The sequence below is a fragment of the Diabrotica virgifera genome, chromosome 9, assembly GCF_917563875.1.
Source record: "Diabrotica virgifera virgifera chromosome 9, PGI_DIABVI_V3a".
Lineage (NCBI taxonomy): Eukaryota > Metazoa > Arthropoda > Insecta > Coleoptera > Chrysomelidae > Diabrotica > Diabrotica virgifera.
In genome coordinates this window covers 113823939-113847298 of record NC_065451.1, presented here as the reverse complement: position 1 = coordinate 113847298, position 23360 = coordinate 113823939, and the positions used below count along the sequence as shown (strand labels likewise).

At 33.2% G+C, this 23360-nt stretch overlaps 1 protein-coding gene across 2 annotated transcripts in view; it reads left to right on the top strand.

Moving 5' to 3' along the window:
• LOC114328735 (puratrophin-1) overlaps positions 1–23360 on the top strand; it is a 988347-nt gene that overhangs the window by 753653 nt on the left and 211334 nt on the right. For both annotated transcript variants that reach the window (XM_050661949.1, XM_050661948.1), the window contains exon 5: positions 13563–13680. In XM_050661949.1, the coding sequence (XP_050517906.1) occupies positions 13563–13680 (118 nt within the window). The remainder of the gene's footprint in view (positions 1–13562; positions 13681–23360) is intronic.

Below are 23360 nucleotides of genomic sequence, written 5' to 3'. Positions count from 1 at the left end.
GTCTGTGACAAGAAGCCAAAGCAAAGACAACAAAAAACAAAAAGAACATTCAAATCAAGAGAATAATTCAGACCAAGAAGATATTTTAGACAAGACAATCATGGCATCAGAACAGCAAGAATTATCAGGAATAGATAAATTATTACAAATGATGCAACTCCAGTCACAAAGAATGGAACAGAAAATGGATGAAATACAACAAAAACTGGATGACAATCAAAGAGAAACAAAACAAACAATGGAGAAAAATCAGGAAGAAACATCAAAGAAAATGGATAAAGTGGATCAAAAAATGGAGGAAACACAACGAAAAATGGATGAAACACAACAAAAATTGGATCAAAAAATGGATGAAACAAAAAGAATAATGCAAGAAAATCAGAAGGAAACAAAACAAGCCATAGAAGAGAACAACAAGAAAATGGAGGAACGCATAGAAAAGTATGAAATGAAAATTCAAGATAAAATAAAGGAGTTAACGAATGGCCAGAAAAAGGAACTAGAAAATTTGGAAAATAAGTTGGAAAATGCTATTCAAGTAGACAGAGAAGAAGTGGAAAAAAGAATCACAGAAATAGAAAAACAAGTCACCGAAAACCGGACGCAACAAAATGTCGGAGAAAGAAGAGAAATGGTTATACATAGGACAGATGACGTGAAGATAAGGTTTGGCGGGGATGTAAGAAGATTACACCCAGTGCCGTTCATAAATAGCCTGAAAAAGAAAATACAACACATCGGAAATTTCGATACAGCAAAAGAAACTATCAGAAACCATCTCAAATATGAAGCAAGCCTATGGTTCGATAGTAAAGAAGAAGAATTCGGCAATTGGCAACAATTTGAACAAAAATTTTTGAATTATTTCTGGGGAAAGGTCCAACAATTGGAAATTAACAAGGAATTGCAAAATGGGAAATACAATGATAGGATGGGTGTATCAGAAAGGACATATGCTTTGCAAATTTACAATAATGCAAAACATTTACAATATAATTACTCATCGGAACAATTAGTCGAACTGATTGCAAGACATTTCGAGGAAACGCTGGAAGACCATATCACATTGCAAAATTACAAAGACATAGATAGTTTATGCCAATTCCTACAAATAAGAGAATCACGTCTAAGAGAAAGAAAATCAAGAAGGTCGCGAGAAGATTACAGGCCCCGAGAAACACAAGATTACAGAGATAGAAATCAAAATAGGAGGGACTATACAAGACGAGATTTTAATCCCAGAAGGGAAAACGAAAATAGAGACAACGGAAGAGGAAATTATGAACAAAGAAATAGGCAATGGAATGAGGACAGAAATCGAGAATACCAGAATAGAAACACCACACGCTCAAATCAAGAAAACAGAAATAATGGTAGACAAAATGAACAGGTATATCGAGAAAACCGAAACAGATCCGACAGACCAAGAGAAAATAGAAGAGAAGTAAATAATACCCAGACAGATGAATATGACGGAGAGAGACATTATGACGAAAATATAAACAACGATGAGCAACCGGCGTCTTTTCACGACGGCGCTCACTAAAAACCAAAAAGCAAACAGGAATCTTTTGTCACCCCAAGGAGTTTATTAAATTGGCAGGAAACAACGAAAAGAAAAATGGAATTAATTTAAAATTTGTGGATGGATTTATCAACGAGAAACCAATTAAAATTATGATAGACACTGGATCTGAAATAACATTGGTCAACAGAAAACTAATAGAAGAAGTTAACTTAACAAATTTAATTTATAAAATACCTAGGGTAAATTTAGTGGGCGCAAACAAACGGACATTGGCAACTATAAATGAAGGCATACGAGTAATGGTACGACTGGGCGAGAATATGTATGCACTACAATGTGTAATAATGCCAAACATGTCACATGACATGATAGTAGGAGTGGACGAATTGGCAGAAAAACATGTAGTGATAGATTTTAAAAATAATACGATGAAACTAACAGAAGAAAAAGAAAAAGAACAGGACAAGGAACATGAGAAACAAAATACGGACGAATCAGGTAAAGAACAAACAGTGGAAATGAATTTGGCAGCGAAGCAAGGACAAAGAAGAAAAAGGAGAAAAGGTCAGAAAAAGATAAAAGAAAATGAAACCTGTGGCTCCTCAAAAGAAGAGTTGAGCCCAGAAGAAGAAAATTTGAGAGTATCAGAAACAAAGGAAACCTGGGATTCCTCAAAAGAAGAGACGGGCTCAGGAGAAGAAGAAATAAAGCTAAAAAATGAAAGTGAAAAGAATATGATTGAAACAGTGGTATTTGAAGAGGAGGTATATGCAAACGAGGATGCAGATTGCACGGTAAACTTGTGTGAAGAATCTGAGAAAAAAGACAGAAAATTGATATGTGGAGAAGGGAAAGAAAAAGAATTGCGGTTGATGTTAAGAAACTACGAAAATTTGATCAATGAGGAAAACAGAGTGGCTAAAAAGTACGAACATTCATTTGAGGTGAAAAACTTGGGAAATTTTCGATCAAAGACTTACCCGATTCCATACAAGTATCGACAAGAGGTGAAAGAAGAAATAAATAAAATGTTGGAAGATCAAATCATCGAAAGATGTGATTCACCGTATGTTAACCCGATTGTGATAGTAAAGAAAAGCAGTGGAGAATTGAGATTATGTTTAGATGCCAGGAATATCAACCAGCACACAGTATCACAATATGAATCACCTCTAAACATCGAGGCCATTTTTGGAAGAATCACCGGGTCACACATATTTTCGAAAATTGACTTAAAACACAGTTTTTGGTTGATACCGTTAGCTGAAAAGTGTAGAAACTACACCGCTTTTTCTATTGATGGTATTGTCTACCGGTTTAAGGTAGTGCCGTTTGGATTGCAGAGTGCTTGTGCTGCACTCGTCCGAGCTCTACATACCATTTTGAATCGCCACGAAGATTTCATAGTTCATTATATCGATGATTTATTAATTTTTTCACAAGATACTCAGAGTCATCTGAAACACATAGAAATAATTCTGGAAGAATTGGACACAGCGGGATTGAAATTAAACATTGAAAAATGTCAATTTTTTCAAAAAGAAGTCATTTATTTGGGTTTTCAATTGGACACCAAAACAGTAAGATTATCCGAAGACAGAGTCAAGCTCATAGATGAATACCCAAGACCAACGAATTTGAAAACATTGAGAGGTTTTCTTGGCACGATTAATTATTTTAAAAAACTGATTCCCGATTTGAGCCAAAAGGAAATCCCTCTGATAAAGTTGCTTAAAAAAGGAATAAAATGGAATTGGAAAGAAGAACAGGAGGAAGCTTTCGAAACATTAAAACGAGAATTCGCAAAAGGAACGAAAATATACCACCCCATTTACAATTTACCTTTTATACTCCGAACTGATGCGTCCATACAAAAATTTGCAGGAGTTCTGTCTCAAATACAAAACGACCAAGAAGTGCCGATATGTTTTATATCTCGAGTGACTAAAACACATGAGAGAAAATATAGTGTTACAGAATTGGAGTTTGCCAGTGTACTATATTGCGTAAACAAATTGAGGTTTTACTTATTGGGAGCAAAATTCACAATCGAAACAGACCATGCAGCTTTAGTACATATCATGAAGAATAGATTAGTAAATAATAGAATACATAGAGGCATTCTATTATTACAGGAGTATGATTTTGAGTTCCGATATATAAAAGGAAAAGACAACATAATAGCCGACGCTCTAACACGGGATGAGGACACCGGAAAAAAGGAAACAATTACTCTACAGGTGGGACTAAATAGATTAATACAAGAAGAAGGGATATATTCGTTAAATGAGATAAGGACAAACCAAGAAGACCTAGAGGAAAGAGAGAAAAGAAGAGCGGAAATAGAAAATGACATATATTTTAAGAGAATAGACGGAAAGGAACTATATTTAGTGACACAGACATTGGCCGAAAAGATAATAAAGAAATTACATGAGGACAATGGGCATATCGGTAGCAGAAAAGTTTGGCTCGTTTTTAGGGAAAATTACATCAGCCGACAGGATTACCACATTGCAAAGGAAATTACCCAGAAGTGCGATGTATGTCAAAAATATAAGAGTCGGAATTTCAAAAACGAAAATGTTGCCAAAAATATTGAAGCCCGAAACAAACTAGACATTGTAGCAATAGATATGTTAAGCGATCTAATTATGACCACTAAAAGGAACAAACATATTCTGGTAATGGTGGATGTGTTTTCAAAATACGTAAAATTATATAGTTGCCGCACCACAAAGGGGCAGGAAATATTAAGAAAAATCGACAATTTTATAGCCATAGTAGGAACACCAAAAAAGATTCTACTGGACAATGCAACGTATTTCCGAAATGATCGTTTCAAGGGACAACTTCGAGAACGAGGAATAGAGACAAATTTTGTCAGCATCAGGCATCCACAGAGTAATCCTTCGGAACGATTCATACAGGAAGTGACGAAATTTCTTCGCATTGCAACAGATGGTCAACATCGCCACTGGGACAGGAAAATGGCGGAAATAGAAAGGTATCTAAATACAATTCCGAGCACAGTAACAAAAGAGACCCCAGAATACATCATGAAGGGTGTACTGCCGATAAGGCCATGGGAAGACCAAGAGCCAAAAGAATATCAACAGGTGATTGAAACCGTACAGAGAAGATTACGGCGAAGCAACGAAAAATATATCCAAAGACAGGAACAAAATAGAAAAAGAAGACCAGTGACTTTCCAAAAGGGTGAAAAAGTACTCGTGAGGGCATTACGAGTATCAAATCTTCCTGGGGGCATTTGCGCAAAGTTGATGCCTGTTTTCGAAGGCCCGTACATCGTGAATAATGAAAATGGGATAAATAGTTATGAGTTGAGGCACAGGAACTCGGAAAAGATCCGAGGAATTTATAATATTCACGATGTATACAAATATCACGAATAAAAGACAGAATTACATGAAGTAGATAGTAAGTTAGGATATAAGACGTAGATTAAAGTAAGGAAATATACAGGGAGTTGGTTTTGCCTCGAGAAAATTTATTTAAAAATGCAGATAAATTTTATCGAATACAAGGCGGGGATTTGTTATATTTCTATTTGATATGAAAATTAAATTTTGATAATTATAAACAAAATTCACTTTAATATAAAATATTTTTAATTTTCTCAACCTCGGGCATATAAATTTAGAACAACCTGTATACAACAAATTGTTATATTTAATTTTAAGAAGTGATTAGAATAAGCGTACGAAACTCGGAACAATGTGCTTAGATAAACAAAGTGAATGACGCGTACCATTATCGTTCTTCTCGGAAGGTCGATCATTAGCCTATGCTAAATAAAACTCAGTGAAATAGATGATAGTTCATTATCGTTTTTCGCGGAAGGTTTCGATCATTAGCCTATGCTAAATAAGACTCATTTGAAAGAGAGAATAGGTCATTAAAATTTGTAAATAGTTAGAAAGTATTTTAGAATGGGAATTAAATATTTTCTTTTGAAATCCATTAAGCATATTTAGAAAGATTAAAAATTGGTTTTGAGGAATATTACGAATGAGAGTTGGTGGTGGAAGATTGATTTGTGAATCTGGAAGGGATATTTAGAAAGTAGGGGAATGGATGAGAAAGTGAGATCAGGATGTTTTGAGCTGTCGAGAAGTGAAGTCGAGTAGTAGACGGTAGTGTACGGAGAGTGAGAAAGCCGATGTAGTTCCGTGAGTGTGGAGTATCTATCGTGGAACGAGAAGTAGGCCAGGTCGAGAGTAAAAGAACCTCCTTGAGCCAAGAGTGTCCCGGTAGCTGATAGCAGTTTCGAGAAAGGTAGAACACAGCATCACGACAGACGCAGGAACGAGAGCTATACGAGCTAGTTTTTCAAAGGAGAACATTACTGGAAGCCAGGACGAGGTTTGATCGCAGCCAAGGATAGCAGGAAACGGGTCTTGTGTGAGGACATTTTCAGTTCACCAGGAAAAGGTCAGTCTCATTTGTTTGGACATGAATGTATGGGTTTTTCGTATTAAATTCCACATAAAAAATTGAATAACATAATCAATAATATCAGAAAAGCTTCATCAAACTTAAATAGAGTTGTTCCTAATAACTCCTAATAGTTAAATGTTAATAAAAACTTTCAATTGAAAACCAAAAGGAAATAAGATTCCCATTTGTAAATGTTATGTTTAAGAATAATAAGAAATAGCAAATATTAAGCATTGATTGCCTTTTAAATAAAATAAAAAATATTTTGATTATAATTGTAACCCATATGTGTATTTTTTTTACTCTTTTCTTTTCTATCCCGATTAGGAACCATTAAGAAATATTTAGAAGCCACGAAAGTAAGTAATTAATTTATAATTCGCCCTGAGATTGAAAACATATTGATATGTGATCTGGTTAATTAATTAGATTAGTATTAATACATTGATTAAATTAAGTGACATATAAGAATATTATCTCATATCAATAATCAAGATCACATCAATATACATAAATATATATTTAGTTTAAAATATGAATTTCATTCTCACATAAAGAATTAAAAAATATTTTATGGATGAAACTTTATTTTATCAAATTTTTATTCCATTTATTTTTAATAATTATCAGATCCAAATAGATGCGGGAAAATATTTACACTCCAAAAGTCTTGTGCTATACTAATCAAACTGTCGATAAGATCTGCGTCCTATTCTATCCAAATATAAGTAAATTTTAAATTATTTTTAAAGTGTGTATCTGGTACGCAAAATCAACACTTTTTTTCAAATAGAAACATTATTTGCAACTGTACTTTTGCATTGTACATTGTAACATTGGTTATTTGGTTGTCTATTGGTTATTAAATGTTCCAAATATATGTACTTCTGGTCGTAATATTTTGTAATAAACAATACTAAAACCTATAATTTATAAATATTTTAAATTCATAACAAAGAAGAAAGAAAATAAAAATAACTTAAAACTAAACAAAACTTTTAGTAATAAAGGTCAGAGTAACTAAAAACTATTTTTTTTTTTTTTTTTATTTAGACAAAGTCGCATCCACCCGAAGGTTATTAGCGACATTTCTGTAACATTTGTAACAATATTAAATCGAAAATTGGTGAAAATGAATTACAATTTATAGACAATTAAACCTTTCGAACAATAATTGGATTCCGTGCACTAACACTTTATTTTTGAAATGTACTTTTAGATCGCTAGCAACACTCTCTTTCTGATGCATCATTAGTGATAGCGTTACGCGCACTAGTATCTGCTTGTTCATATTTCCTTCTATGCCTATGTGGGATGGTATCCACAGGAAGTGGATTCTTTTGAAACTTTCTTGAGCTTCCATTAGTTCGGCCTTGGTTCTTTTCTCATTGGGGTGTTTATGGTATATATTTTGCATAGCTTTGACTGTGCTAAGAGAGTCGGAAAGGACTGGACAACAAGAGAGGTTTTTAATATATATATATATATATATATATATATATATATATATATATATATATATATATATATATATATATATATATATATATATATATATATATATATGTTTGATGGCTTTAAACAAACCAAAGAGCTCTGCAGTATAGATGCTGGAATTCATAGAAAGATGTAGGAGCATAGCAAGGCGATGAACAAAATCCATGAATATTATTTTGAAATAGAAACTTGAATATTAATGTTGGCTTAATTGAGATGTGTCACTTTCCCAGTCCGATGCCTCACTGCCAAGATAACTATTGATTTTTTTCTTTATGGACGTAAATTTTCGTTTTATGGATCTTTCCTTTAAATGGGGGTAAACTCGGCTGAGCATATGGGACAAAGCTGATAGGTCTGTGGTATATTCTTGAATTGTGGTTATAGGATCTGTTGATCCAGTGATATTCGTTAGGAGCGCGTTAAGTTGATCAAAGTTTAGAGGAAAAGGTAGAGGGGGATTTTCTATGAATTTTTTAGCAGGGTCAAGTAAGAGAGAAAATGAGCATTCAGAAGTGCTTGCTGAACTAATTTTAGATTTTTTAAATTTTGCTTGGACTTTAGGTGGTGGAAAAATGTTATATTCTTTTGAAGATGGATCTGCTTCAGGTGAAATAATTTCATCAAAGTTATGTTTTGGTTGATTATTTATGTGACTGTCCTTATTTAATGCATCTACTTGGCTCGGTATCTCCGGGACATTAGAAATAGACATTTGTTCACACTGAGAAGGGTTTGTATCATTGGGTGCTTGCAAAGATATATTTGTTGCGCTGGATACCGACGCTTCATTGTTTTGGTTGTGGTTTAGTTGAGCTAGTGGTTCGGAGCACTGTGATGCAATGTGACCTGGCTTCTTGCATCTAAAGCAAACTAAACTGTCTTGAGAAATGAATATTCTATATATCGTGTTGTCAAAAACAAGAGTAAATGACTCTGGTAGTGTTAGACTGTGAGGACTGATATAGATTTGTCTTCGAAAACTAAGGATGTTATTGTACTCAGGCATAGAAGCACTAATTTTAAGAAATGTCATGGGGGAGACAGGAGCTATGCCGATTTTTTGTAACTCATTGATTAGCAAGTCGTGCGGTATTGAAGGACATACGCCGGAGAGTACAAGTCGTTCCGCTGGTGTAACTAACCTTCTTGCTCTGACAATTTCACCTTGCATTTCTATTTGACCATGATTATTCATAAAATCATCCACTATTTGTTTATTGGATAAATACATACATATGCGATTATTAGATAATCTAGAAGAGAAGATTATATTTTTCGGTTGAATTACATTTCCAAGTGGGAGAAGGTAGTCTTGAACTTTGGTGTTTTCTAAGGCACTAAAGATAATTGCTTGGGACTTTAAAGGAAATTGCACTCTCGACGCTGTCAAAGAGTATGACTGTGATGCGTTTAGTTGACTTTGATGATCTTGTATTGTAGAACTGTTGTGTGATTCCATGTTTGAATCCATTTCGATAAACGTTAAGTGAAAAGTAAGTCCGACCCTGTACACCTGCTAAAACAGGTGTATCGGTCTTTACTAAAAGCGGTTATTTTGCTGGTAAAACTGGATTTGTTTATTGACAACAATAACAATTAATTGCAATGTGCTGACTTTATTGCTAATTTAACTGGAGATTCTATAAAGAGTTTGTACATTTGTACACTTACAGTTTATTTCAATATATCACTGAGATTCACAATTTATAACTTATTTTAAACTTTGTTAATATTAAAAATATTCGGAGCACACGTTGAATACAACATTATAGTTATCGATGCAGGACCGGTCTCCAACTAAAAACTATTGTTATAAACAATTTAAACGTGTTTATTAATAATACTTATAATAGGTACCTACTTATTTGCCTCCTCGCATTTCTCCAATAGAATAACTTTCACTGCTTTTTATAAAATTTGCCACCATGAAGACATCAACTACTGTAGATTGTCAGATTAACTTTTTGAAAAACCCTAGTCAGTCATATTATACATTTAAAAACACTACTTTATAAAGTAGCACTCAAAATGGTCAATTTCAGTTTGAAACTAAATATACTCATTATGAAACTATACAAGAACACAAATACCTTGGAATTTCTAATTAAATAATATGATTAAAATGGAATTAATACAATCCCCAAAACAACCTTTTTTTGAACTTTTATTTACAATCAACTTCTACATGAGAGTTTTAAGTAAATGTGAATGAATTTGTAAATAATTTCGAAATATCCTAACGGCTTTGTTGTCGACTCATAGAAATCTAGCAGGTAGACGTGGGTCGTGACGTCAGACCCGTTTACGCGCCTCTGAAGAAATTTGAATTTTATAGCTTTTTCAATGTCTCGTAATAAGCCTATGGGTTAACAATATTTGTTTTTTTTTGCATGCATGCATGCGTTTTATGATCATGTTACCTTATATTTTTTAATATTATTTTAATATTTAAAAATTTATGCAAGTTCCCTATTGTTAAATGCCATTTTATTGCATTAAGAGCAGTTGAGTCCGACCGACTCAAAGTCATTGCAAATTCGTCTCTCTTATCTGCTTTTTTAAAAGCGTCTGTTTGTTGAAGCCGGTCCAGTCGCGAATGTTTTTCAGCCAGGATATTTGTCGTCTACGCAGGATCCCTTTTTTCTTCGATTTTATCCTTCATAATCAGCTGCCACAAATCGTACTTATCATTTCTAAATATGTGCTACAAAGATGCTGTCTTTCACCTTTTAATGGTGGTCAAAAATTCTCTATCTCTTCCCATTATGTGCAACACCATTTCGTTCGTCACATAATCGGTCCATGGTCTTGTCGAAAGTCTACTAAAAAGCCACATCTCAAGAGCTTCCAGCTTTGTCATTAAGTCAACATTAACTGTCCAGGCTTCGACACCGTAAAGAATAATAGAGTGGATAAAACGTTTTACCATCCGATATCGGATTTGTAGATTAAGTCTTTGGTTACTCAGAAATTTCCTCATCTTCAAAAAGGCTTGTCTTGATTGCTCTGTTCATGATCCAATTTATGATTTCGGATTTAGATCTTCCGTAATCCAGACTCTTAATCCTATTACGAATATCGTTTTGTCGTTTTCTGTTATGACACTTTCAAGACACATACAGTTTTCCACACTTTCAATCTGCATGCTGTCGATAATAAATAGCAAATAGGGTCGTTCTTTAATTCCTACTATGTTTCGTCGTCTCAATTCTGAACTTGAACTCGTTTTTCCTGGTCTAATGTTTTAGGTGAACCGACTGAAAGTTTCGTTAGTCTTCTGCTCTTAATTGCTTACGGAAATGGGTTAATCTTCTCGTTAGCAAGGCGAAAATCGAAAACGTGCTGGCTGAGATTTCGCGAAAAAGGAATTGAACATCCGCACGTAGCGTAAATCCACCGTCTAAGTTTTAAGTAGAGGTAAATGTGTAATTAAGAAGTCGTACTAATCTACATCTAGAAATATATTTGCTACTAGTTTGACAATTTATTCAAAATGGCGCATGAAAGTGAATGAAGTAAATGGCGGTTAAAAGTTAAAAGAGGCGGAAAACTAAAATTCGGATTATTGTCCTCGAATTAATGCCTTTTAAGATGTAAATATAAAGCAAAACAAAGTGATGACTTAGTTAACAAGGGAATCTAAAATTGCACTCACGTCTTGTCATTCACCGTGACAATAACCTTTAGGAAACTAGTTCCTTTATATCCACAAAAGTGAATATAAAAATAAACTGAAAATAAAGATGATTTCATATTGGATTACAGCACAGGGCCTCCACTACGTGCTTATACGTATTTCGATTTTAAATAAATCTCATCAGAACACCCCTGTGGTAGCATCTTTGTCATCTTATCGGGGTTATTATTAAAATAATTACCAAAGATGCTACTAGCAACATCTGTGAATGACAAGTTAAAAGGGGCGGATATCTAAAATTCGGATATACTTCGTCTAAAATAGACTTACCGTTGCACGTCATCCGCGTCATAGCCCGTGATGTCACATGATACCAACACGAAATATTTAGGCGGTAGGTGTGTTCTTTTTTAGAATCATTTTGCCGAGTAAACTGGAATGCCAGCCACTAGACATATTTTATTATATACGCGTAGAAATAATATTTGAAGATTTCTATTAATGTTAACTTAAAGAAATACACCATAATATGTTTTATTTAATTTGTATAAATGGATTGTAAGGCGTTTTTATGAAGTTTGTTCGGAACACACTGTAACTGCTATCGAACGAAGGTGATATTTTGACATAAATTGGTAACATTTATTCGACAGTTGCGGTGATGACACTTCATATTTGTTTTTATTCTTTACCATAACGTAAGATTATAACTTAATTCTTGTTTTCTATTTCTTAAGTTTTTATTTATTTACATTGAATATTAATTTGTTTTGTTGTATAATCCACTTCCGCAAAAATTATGTGATATATTTGATTTAAAATGAATTCAAGAATTTTTTGTAATTGGGCAACAATGTCAACTTAGATGTCTGACTTAAGTATATTGGACGGACTGTATATAAATATGTGAGCGAACACAAATTCATAAGTGTTTAGATTAAATTGAGTTTTTATTTGATATTCATATTACTTTTCCATATTATATAGGGTAGAAGGCACTTCTGAGACCCGTCCGTTTTTATACATAAATGTACGCTTTTTAAACCTTAATTTGAATGTACAGGGTGATTCACGTAAGCCTAGCATAGTCCATAAGCTTTATTTTTAATGGAACACCCTATATATTTTTATATTTTTGAAAGCTGCTTAACAACCTGATTTCAACGAACCATATCATGTATGGTGTATTATGAATGTTACAGGGTGAAATTTTGAAATTATACTGTATGGAAACAACTTATGGAATAAAATTGTTTGTGTCCTTATTTTAGAAAATTATAGAAAACGCTAGAATACGTCAACTTTTGAATTCAAATATGCACTGTTTAAACATAAATTTAAATATACAGGGTGATTCGCTCAAGTCTAGCATAGTCCATGATCTTTAATTTTAATGAAACACCCTGTATATTTTTATCTTTTTAGAATCTGCTAAGAAACCTCATATCAAATAAGTGTATTACGTACGGCCTATTATGAATAATACAAGGTTAAATTTTAAAATTATGTATAATTGCATGAAGATATTAAATACCTACAGAAAATTTTGTAATTAATAATTTGTCATACTTTAAATAATGGTATTATTAAATTAGCTAAATAAAGATATACATTTTCTGAACTAAGTATAAACATATTGGGTTTTGTCTTTAATGTCTTGACGAAATTTATAAATAATTTCAAAATTTCACCTTGTAATATTCATACTGGACCATACATAATACACATTTCAGAGATGAGGTTGTAAAGTAGCTTCTAAGAACATAAAAATATACAGGGTGATCCATTAAAACTAAAGCTCATGGACTATGCTGTACTCGCTTGAATCACCCTGTATATTTAAGTTAATGTTTGTAAAGTGCCCATTTGAATTTAAAAGTTGACGTGTCCCAGTATTTTTTATAATTTTCTAAAATAAGGACACAAACAATTTTATTCCATAAGTGGTTTCCATACTTTATAATTTCAAAATTTCTCCCTGTATTATTCATAATACACCCTACACGATTAGTTCGTTGAAATCAGGTTATTAAGCAGCTTTTAAAAATATAGAAATATACAGGATGCTTCATTAAAAATAAAGCTTATGGACTTTGCTAGATTTCTATGAATCATCCTGTTTATTTAAATGCAACCTGTACATTTAAATTTATGTTTAAAAAATGCACATTTTTATTTTAAAATCGACGGGTCTCATCGTTTATTATAATTTTTTGAAACAAGGACAGACATAATTTTATTCCATATGTGCCTTCCACGGTGTATGAAGATTACCTAGATATCAGATTTTAACAAATATAAATGTAACAATATAATAAAGAAAAGAAAATTAATACATCAGTAATCATGTTTAACAAAAACTAACAATAATGCTTTATTATTATTGATTTTATTGTTTGTTTTGTAAAAAACATTACACCTTTTTAATTGTTTCAGGTACAGCAGATGTAGATGGGAGACCAATTATTCTCTGCTACGCTGAATGCATTTCGAGAGCTGGACTGAACAAATACGAAATAGCCAAATTATTGCTTTATTATTTTTCAATACCGACGTAAGTATTGCAATAAATTTATTTTTATAAATTCCAAAATATATAAATACAAACCTAACTTACTTTCTCAGTGAAACTTTACATTTAATTCAATTTCATCAGTTGCAATAGTTTATGTTCGAACAAATTTCTCGTAATCTAAATGTAAGTCCTTTGAAACCATTTGAAAACTTTGTCTTCTTAGTTGCCGTCTATCAGGGAATTGCTATAATAAATTTTTATTACTAATTAGTAGCACATTTTTGATATATGTACTCTCCTAGCTCAAAAACCATATTAATCAGTTTCTGATTAGAAAAATTTATACTAGTAATGGCAACAAAGCAACTGGGACTACAAAAATAGTACAATGTTTAAGCAAAGTCAACGTTTATTTGTCAAAGTCATAGCCAACTAGATAGAATATTGCATGTTTTTATTACTATTGAACACACCAACAATCTTAACTACCTAGGTATTTTGTTATTTCAACCAATATTAATTAATTAAGGATCAGTCCAGATTAATATATGCATTTGTTTTAAAAAATTACTTTGATTGAATATTTTCACGGCCAGCCTAATAATGTTTGGCTTAAAGAAGCACGAATAGCTCACAAATTAAAGCAGTTAGGTATAAAGAATTACCAATAAAAAAATGTTTATTTGACAAATAAATTGTTCGCTTAAACTAAACGTTAAATCTGCCACCCACCTGCATCTTGGGAGTTTGAACATTTCGTTTAAGCGAAAATCAATGTTTATTTTTCAAATATTTTTTTTTTGTTTTCTGACAGCAGTAAAATGTATTTAAAATTAAATAAATTGCATACAATCATCCTTTTGTGTCAATATTAATTGAACACCCTGTGAAAATAATTATGTTAACGTTTATATTATTGAATAGAGCTATCTATACCCTTTCAAATAAGCTATCACATGACCCCTATTCCCATTTAAAAAAAATCATCAATTTCGTCATCACGGCCAGATGGATGACGTCACTAGTATGAAATATTATGCCATAAAATCGAAATTTAAAAATAAAATCGACCTGTTTCGGGATTTTTTCTTAAAGTCGCCGGTTTACGAAATAATGAATTTATGCCTTACTTTATGGACGCACTGTATAATAGATTATATTAAAAATCATTTGAACATAAATAGAGTTTTTGATGTCAAATCACTACAATTCTACTGCGAAAATCAATATTGCTGTGAAATTAATAAATGAACGTAATTTTTTTAATGTTTTAAACTAACCCGTATAACATTACCAAACCTCATATTTTAAGAAAGAAAACATCAAGGAGATTCCAAAAATGTAAGAATATACAGGCGGTCCCCTTAAAAAAAAAACGAAGTTATAAGCAGCTTCCTGTACAACCGAAAGTAGAAAATAGATGGAAATATTTTCATTAAATAGATCACTGTTCAAAACCCCGTAATTAGTCAGTTACCTTTAGTTCTCGAAATATTTCTAATTGGCGGTTTATCTGCCTCACCCGGTATATACAATCTCACGTATATAATTTTCAGTATACAGTGAGCACGTAAAGGTTGGAATAAATTCATTTTCTCGAGAATGGACGATTTTGGAAAAAAATCCCGAAAGAGGTCAATTTTTATTTTTAAATTACGACTTTTTGGCATATATATCATACTAGTGACGTCACCCATTTGGGTGTAATGACGTCATTGATTATTTTTTTTAAATGAGAATAGGGGTCGTGTGATAGCTCATTTGAAAGGTAATTCAACTCTTTATTCAGTAATATAAACGTTAATATAATTATTTATACAGGGTGTCGAAAAAAATGTTTTTTGAATTAAATTTATTGACATAAAAAGAAGAATATGTGCAATTTATTTCATTCAGAATACATTTTACTGCTCTCAGAAAACAGAAAAAATGTTTATTTGAAAAAAAAAATCATTGCTTTTCGTTAAAATAAAATGCTCAAATTGTCAAGAGGCAGGTGGGTGGCTGCTTTAATATTGAATTTGCAAAAAACAATATTTATTTGTCAAATAAACATTTTTTTCCTGTTTTCTGATGGTAGTAAAATGTATTTTGAATTAAATAAATTACACAGATTCTTCTTTTTATGTCAATAAATTTAATTAAAAAATTTTTTTTGGACAACCTGTATAAATAATTATGTTATTGTTTATATTACTGAATAGAGAATTGAATTACCTTTCAAATGAGCTATGACACGACCCCTATTCTCATTTAAAAAAATCATCGATGACGTCATCACGCCCAAATGGGTGACGTCACTAGTAGGATATATATGCCAAAAAGTCGTAATTTAAAAATAAAAATCGACCTCTTTCGGGATTTTTTTCCAAAATTGTTCATTCTCGAGAAAATGAATTTATTCCAACCTTTACGTGCTCACTGTATAATAGATAATATAAAAGTATTATCGAACTGTGTTATGATATCATCCATTTATAAAAATACAATAAAATGTTCATGCACCGTTGGAAAGCATTATCCAATAATCCAATAACACATCGCTGTTTGCTTCACTTACTTCATTCCTAAGTCTCTATAATTATTATAAATCAATACTGTAATTTTGAATTTAACTCACACTACTTACCGTGAAAATAGCTGTCCACGAATCACAGAAAAACGTGAGGTAATAACAAGATGCTTGTTTGATAGCTTCAATTATATCAGGTTGTTTGACCAATCAAAAGAAGAAACTTTAAACATGTAAGAATTATACAGATGATAGATTGGATAATTGGGAAATGGTAAAACTGTATTTTAGCTTCAACTGTAGGAATTACATAGTTTAATGTTTATTATTGATTTATTGATATAATTATTAGTAATGAATGAATCAAAGGAGCCGATACATAATGTATCTAAGCACTACATTTAGTGAAATATACATGGGTAGAATAAACTAAAAATAAAAACCAGAATAGAAAAAGTAAAAGTATCCACCTTATTTAAAATGTCTGATTTAAATATCCTCAAGGAAATGGATCTTAAGATAAACTTGGATTCAAAACAAAAATATGTAATGACGAATACACCGAACATTAGAAAAATAACGTTGAACGACATAAATTTTGAAACAGTAAGCGAATACATCTGCCTGGGACAAATAATGAAAGTTAACAAAGAAAATTAAAGTGCCGAAATTACCAGAAGAATAAGGTTAGCGTGGGCAGGATTTGGAAAACTGAGTTGGATCTTGAAAAACAGTAAAATAGAACAATATTTCAAACCCAGAGTTTGCGATCAGTGTATCTTCCCTATACTTGTATGGTCCACAGACGTCGACACTCACTAAGGCCAATATGGATAAAATAGTAAAGGCACAAAGAGCGATGGAAAGATCAATGCTCGGGGTGAGACTTAAAGACAAAAAAAAAACAAATGGATTAGAAGCAAAACCAAAGTAAAAGACGCAGGAGAACATGCTGCCAAATTAAAATGAAGCTTCGCAGGACACAATGCCCGACTGAAGGATAAAAGATGGAATCATGAAATACAACGCTAGGAAGGAGAAGCAGAGGAAGGCCACAAATGAGATGGGCTGATGATATTAAGAAAATTGGAGGACACAAGATGTTGGCATAATTACTAAACAATAGAACCAGAAACATCGGTCACCAATTCACTATTGATAACTCTACCTTTGAAGTGGTAGACAAATTCACATAATTAGGCTCTCTGATCACCAAGGAGAACGTCATGACGGAAGAAATCAAGCGAAGGATAGTCCTAACGAACAAATGCTATTTTGGACTGAGTAGACAAATGAGAAGCAGAAACTTAAGCCAAAAACAAAAATAACAGTGTTGACATATGGATCGGAGACATGGACCATCTCCAAGGCAGATGAAAACCTTCTGCTTATATTTGAGCGAAGGATCCTGAGAGGAGTATTCGGTGGCATCTGTGAAAATGGTATTTGGGGTAGGAGGTACAACTGCGAGATATATAAGGATGGTGTTGATGAGGATGGGAGAAAAATAGGCGCAGAAAACTGGCAATGGTGGACAATGGATAGAACTGACTGGCGTTACAGACTTGGGAAGGTCGAGGCTCTTTCATAGGACTGGAGCACCATTGATGATGATGATGGAGGACACAACTGGAAGCAAGGGGCGCAAAATAGAAAACACTGGATTGAATTGGGGGAGGCTTATGTCCAAAGTTGGATTACTTAAAGCTGAAGAAAAAAAAGAAGAAGAAGAAGGAAATTGATGAAAGAACATAATTATTTTATCATAATGGCCGTTCTGCTCAGGCAACGTTCCGCATGTTTGTCCTATTTTACTGTCGCCATAATCGTTCTACCGAGAAAACTATTGGCACTGTTGTAGATAAATTTGAGTCCACAAGTTCAGTAAACAATTCACCAACACCCTTCTGTCGACAATCGCAAGATCTACCGAAGGCATGGTTGCTGTCTGTGAGAGTGTATACAAGAATCTAAGGCAGTGGTTTACATGACCTCGTACTTCTACAGAACAACAACTTGTCGAATTTTGTACTGAGTTAGGCCTGCATCTATGCAAAATGGAACTGACCCAAAAGCTGAACTTAAACTATACATATTTAGTCGGGAACTGATTATTGTTTTCATCAAATAATCATCTTCAAAGATGAGCCCCATTTTTTGATTAATGTGTACGTCAACAAATACGTGACTCGTTAAGCCTACTGGTCTTTAATATAATGGACGAAATAACACAAGCAGTACGTAAAGGTCATGGTTACAGACTGGAAAGAAAGACACAAAAGCAAGAATCTTTAAAGCAGCAATTAGACCTATATTGACATACACGGCGGAGACAAGACCTGACACATCTAAAACGAGACGACTACTAAACACAACAGAGATGAAAATACTTCGGCGAATATCAGGGAAAACTCTGTTGCATAAGGAAAGAAGCGAACACATTACTAGAATGGCAGAGGAAAGGAGAGTACGAATAGCATGAGATAAGTCACCAAATGGACGAAGAAGTATTGGCACACCAAGAAAAAAATGTTGCGATAATTTAAACAATTTAGGAGGCTAATACCAAAGAAGAAACAGGCTTTAAAACCTACATACAAGATGGAAGAAGTCAACAAATAGATTTCTCGAATTTGGAAGATACTAATCCAGATGAGATGAGATGCAAGAGTCCAATGCATCCCGAAAAGTCACTGTTTGGTGTAGATTTTGAGCTGGTGGCGTCATCGGTTTATATTTCATTGAGAATGACGTTGCCATCACCCTCAAAAGCTAACACTATAGATCCACGGTTACCAACTTCTTTGGATGATATGGATACCCACGGTATGTGGATTGAACAAGACGGCGTTAAATACCTTTTTATGTCATATTGGCATTATTTACGAGATATTAGAAAGCATCGTTATATTACGTGGAGGTGTTGTGAATTTAAAGTAGAATATTGGAGTATAGTGAAAAGGTCCAACATTTTTCAGAAATAAAAAAAACTGAAAATTTCTAAAGCCGCCACATACATTGAGATATTATGCTTAATACTCTTTCTTTCTTTCTCCCCTTCCTTATACCCTTTCAGGTGTCGGATTTGGGTTTAATTTAGCTACATATTCACCCATCTCTTCCATTCTTTTCGGTCCTGTGCTATTAGTTTCATTTCTTCTAGCGTTTTCTGTTTGATTTTTTCTGCTTCTGCTATTTGCTGTATCCATTTTTTCTTCGGCCTGCCTTTTTTCTTTTTTGTAATATTCCTTGTTTCGTGAATTTTCCTTGCTAGTCTACTAGGTTTCATTCTCATCAGATGTCCATACCAGTTTAATTGCCTCTTTATTATTTTATTCATTATTGGTTCCTGCTTAGTTATCCCTCTTATTGTCTCATTTCTTATTCTATCCCATTTGGTCTTTCCGGCTATAGCACGTAAATGTCTCATCTCAATTGCATTTATCCTACTATTATGCTTTTTCTGTAAAGTCCAATTTTCGCTTGTATACAGTATCGTCGGTATCACAATCGTATTATATATTTTAATTTTTGTTTCGTGGGACAATTCTTTTTTCCTCATAATTGGCGCTAGTGCGTAGTACAGTTTATTTGATTTTTTAGTTCTGTTTGTTATTTCGAGGTCTATTTTCCCATCATTGGTAATAATACTTCCAAGATAATCATATGCTGTAACTATTTCCAGTTGAGTATTTTTGCATTTTATAATTACTTCATTTTCTTCCTTTTCGCCGATGACCATTATTTTACTTTTCTCGATGTTTATTTCCATTTTTAATTTCTCTATTTGTTCTGTCCATATATTTATGAGTTTTTGCATTTTTGTCACGGAATCTGCTATAAGGACTATGTCATCCGCATACAATAGGGCTTCTATTTTTATTGGCTGTAATCTTTGGTATCCTATTGTTGTCTGTATTTGGTTCGTTCTTTCTCCAGTATTTCTAGTCAATTCATTCATGACTATTATGAATAGTAGCGGACTAAGACTGTCTCCTTGCTTGATACCTCTTTCCCAATTGAATTCTTCAGATCTTTCTCCTGCTATCTGTACACGTCCTTTTACTACTCCGTATATATTTTCAATTATTTTTATCAGTGTACTTGGTACTTTCATGTTGTGCAAGCATTTCCATATAATTTGTCTTTCTATAGAGTCGAATGCTGCCCTTAGATCTATGAATGCTAGAATGAGCTTTCCCCCCGAGTCAATACTTCTTTCTATTATATTTCTAATGATGTAAATGTTATCGTTTGTCTGTCTTTCTGGTCTAAACGCTCCTTGTTCTTCTCCCAGTTCTTTTTCTACCTCTTGTCTTAGCCTCTTTTCTACTATTTTCGTGTATATTTTAAAACATACCGATGATAAACATATTGCTCTATAATTTTCGCAGTTGACGTGTTCTCCCTTTTTGTATATTGGCACTATAAGGTTACTTTGCCAGTCTTTTGGGATTTGCTGCTTTTCCCATGCCTCTTTGTATATTTTCAACAACCAGTTTATCCCTTCTTCTCCCATGTACTTGACCATTTCCGGGTCTATGTCATCATCCCCTCCAGCTTTACCTATTTTTACGTTTGATACTTCCAATATTACTTCTTCTCTATTTATTTGCTCTAATTCTTTGTTCTCGTTATCTTGATATGTTTCATTTCTATCATCTATTATTGCATTTCTAAATTTGTTTTCATAGTATTCTTTCCATACTTTAGCTATTTGTTCTGGAGTTGTTTGGATTTGGTTTGTTGTATCCCTTACGGCTGTTATTTCTTTATGTTTTCCTTTCTTCATATGTCTGATTGTTGTCCAGAAGCTTCTATTATTTGTTACATAGTTTTGTTGTAATTCTTCTCCAAACTCTTCCCACGTTTTTGTTTTTACTTGTTTTATGGTGTTTTTCGCTAATCGTCTCAGCCTTTTGTATTCTTCTTTATCTTCTTCCAGTTCGGTCTCAATGTATTTTTTCCATGCTATTTTCTTTTTCTTCACTGCTGTTTTAACTTCATTGTTCCACCATCTCGTTCTTTTATGGAGTTTGTTATGTTTTCTGATTCCACATATTTCTGTTGCTGTAGACTTTATGACTACTTTGAAGGCGTTCCATCTTTCTTCCAGTGTCCATGCCTCTTTTTGGTTTTCTAGTTGTCTTAATCTTCTATTTGTTTCTTTTTTGTAATGTTCGCGCACCTGTTCTAATTTGAGCTTATTTACTTTTACTCTTTGGTAATCTTTTCTTTCCACCTCCTTTATTTTTTCATCCTCGAGTTTTGCAGTAACCATCCTGTGCTCTGTAGCTAGTTCCGGTTCCTTTTGAGTTAAGACGTTATGTATTTTATCTTCTAGGTTTATCGTATAAACTATGTAATCTATCAAACTTTTCGCTCTTCTCTTAATACAAAGAAATAAAACTTTGAAATGAGAAGATTGATAAGATGAATTAAAACACAAAAACTCAATGGAGCATCTAGAGGGAGGCACATATATAGTAGAAATAAATTACCAAATAAATAGAGGTGAGAGACATGTGCGAGGGATAAAAGCTAGGGAAGGCTAGAGAACTATATTCACAGTAGAGCTTCATTTTCCCGGCCCCTTTTGATTTCCCGGGAATCGGGAGTCGGTAATTTGGATTTCCCGCGAATTCCCGGGAATCGGGAAATTTAAAAATAAAAAACTGTTTTTTTAATTCTGTATTATTTTTTCAATGCAATCAGTATAAATACGTATAAATTTGATTAAGTATTAAAAAAAATTTATTAAAGAAAATTTTAAAAATTGGAAAACTATGTGTTAATCTGAATTTTCTTTGTTTTTATTATTAAAATATGTTTTTAGGAAACACAAATTGTTAAGCGTTTCATCCTTCAGGCTGGCTCTTTTTTGTGTTTGCTGACATTGAAAATGCTCGTTCGCTTTCTGTTGATGTACCTAGGTCTTATACTTTTTAATGCAGTGAGCAATTTTTTTAAATGCCCGGTCAGCTCATTTGAGTTCTCGTACAGCGCAAGCTCGTGTTTAATGACCTTTTGAAGATAATTTTTATCAACATTTGAATTATTTTGAGGACACACAGCTGTGGCAGACTCAATTGCAGACAATAACTTTTTTTTCAAATCATCAGTATTGGTATCCGATGAAACTGATGAATCCATATCACTTTGATGATCTGTAGTTTCAGTCGATTCAACTTGATCCTGAGAAAACAAAAATTTTATCAAATCAATAGCTAATCGATTTATTGTTCTTTTATTAGATAGTGGCAAATGTCTCTTTTCAGTCAAGTCCTTGTTTTGCAGATATCGCATCAACGTAATCAAATCAGTTTGTCGGCGCTGGTTAATACGGTGTTGTAACGCCTCGTAAAATAATTTTGCCAAAGCTCCAGGTTCTTCGCTCAATGCTTTAAGTAAAAAATTAAATACATCTTCAGCTGTTAAAAGAGTAGCATCTCGCCGACTAAGCGCGTTTATAGCAATTGAAATGGGATACAATGATCTATGCAAATCTTTAAGAACGTCAACTATGTCATCGATTCGAAGATTTCCTAAATTCAATTCATCTAACGCAGCTGAAATTGAAGCATTCACGGTTAAGACTCGCTCAATCATAGCATCTGTGCTGTTCCATCGAGTTTTGCAATCTAATAGAAGAGATAGCTCCTTCCCTTTGTCGGATTTGATGTAATTTTGAAGAATTGTGTTGCGTACTGGCAAGTTTTTAAATGTTTTAACAATTTTACGCAATCTTTTCAATGCATCACATATATCAGGTCTCACTCTCACTGTTTTAACTTTTGAATGATTAAAACTTGCTTCGGTTTCATCTTCATTTTCGTCGGGGGAGTCACTGTCACTGTCATTATGATGACCACCATCATTTTTTTTTTAAATAAAACGTCTAAAACCCCAAGATGAATAGCGTTATTGAAACACTGTTGATGAAGCTTGGACAACTCTCCTCCAAACTTTACCATGACATTCGCTCCATCAGTTGTCACACCCACGATATCTGAGAGGCTCAGCTTAAACTCATTTAATTTTGAGATTAGAAGCTCCTACATTTGTTATGAAGGGCAACTGCCAATTATTCTTTTTAAACCCAAATTGTAAAAAGTGCTGTCAGATGTGTGTATGTTTGCATTCATAAATCGTCGGTTTTTGAGGCTGCTCCATTCATCGAGGGTAATACTGAATTTACTTTCTTTAA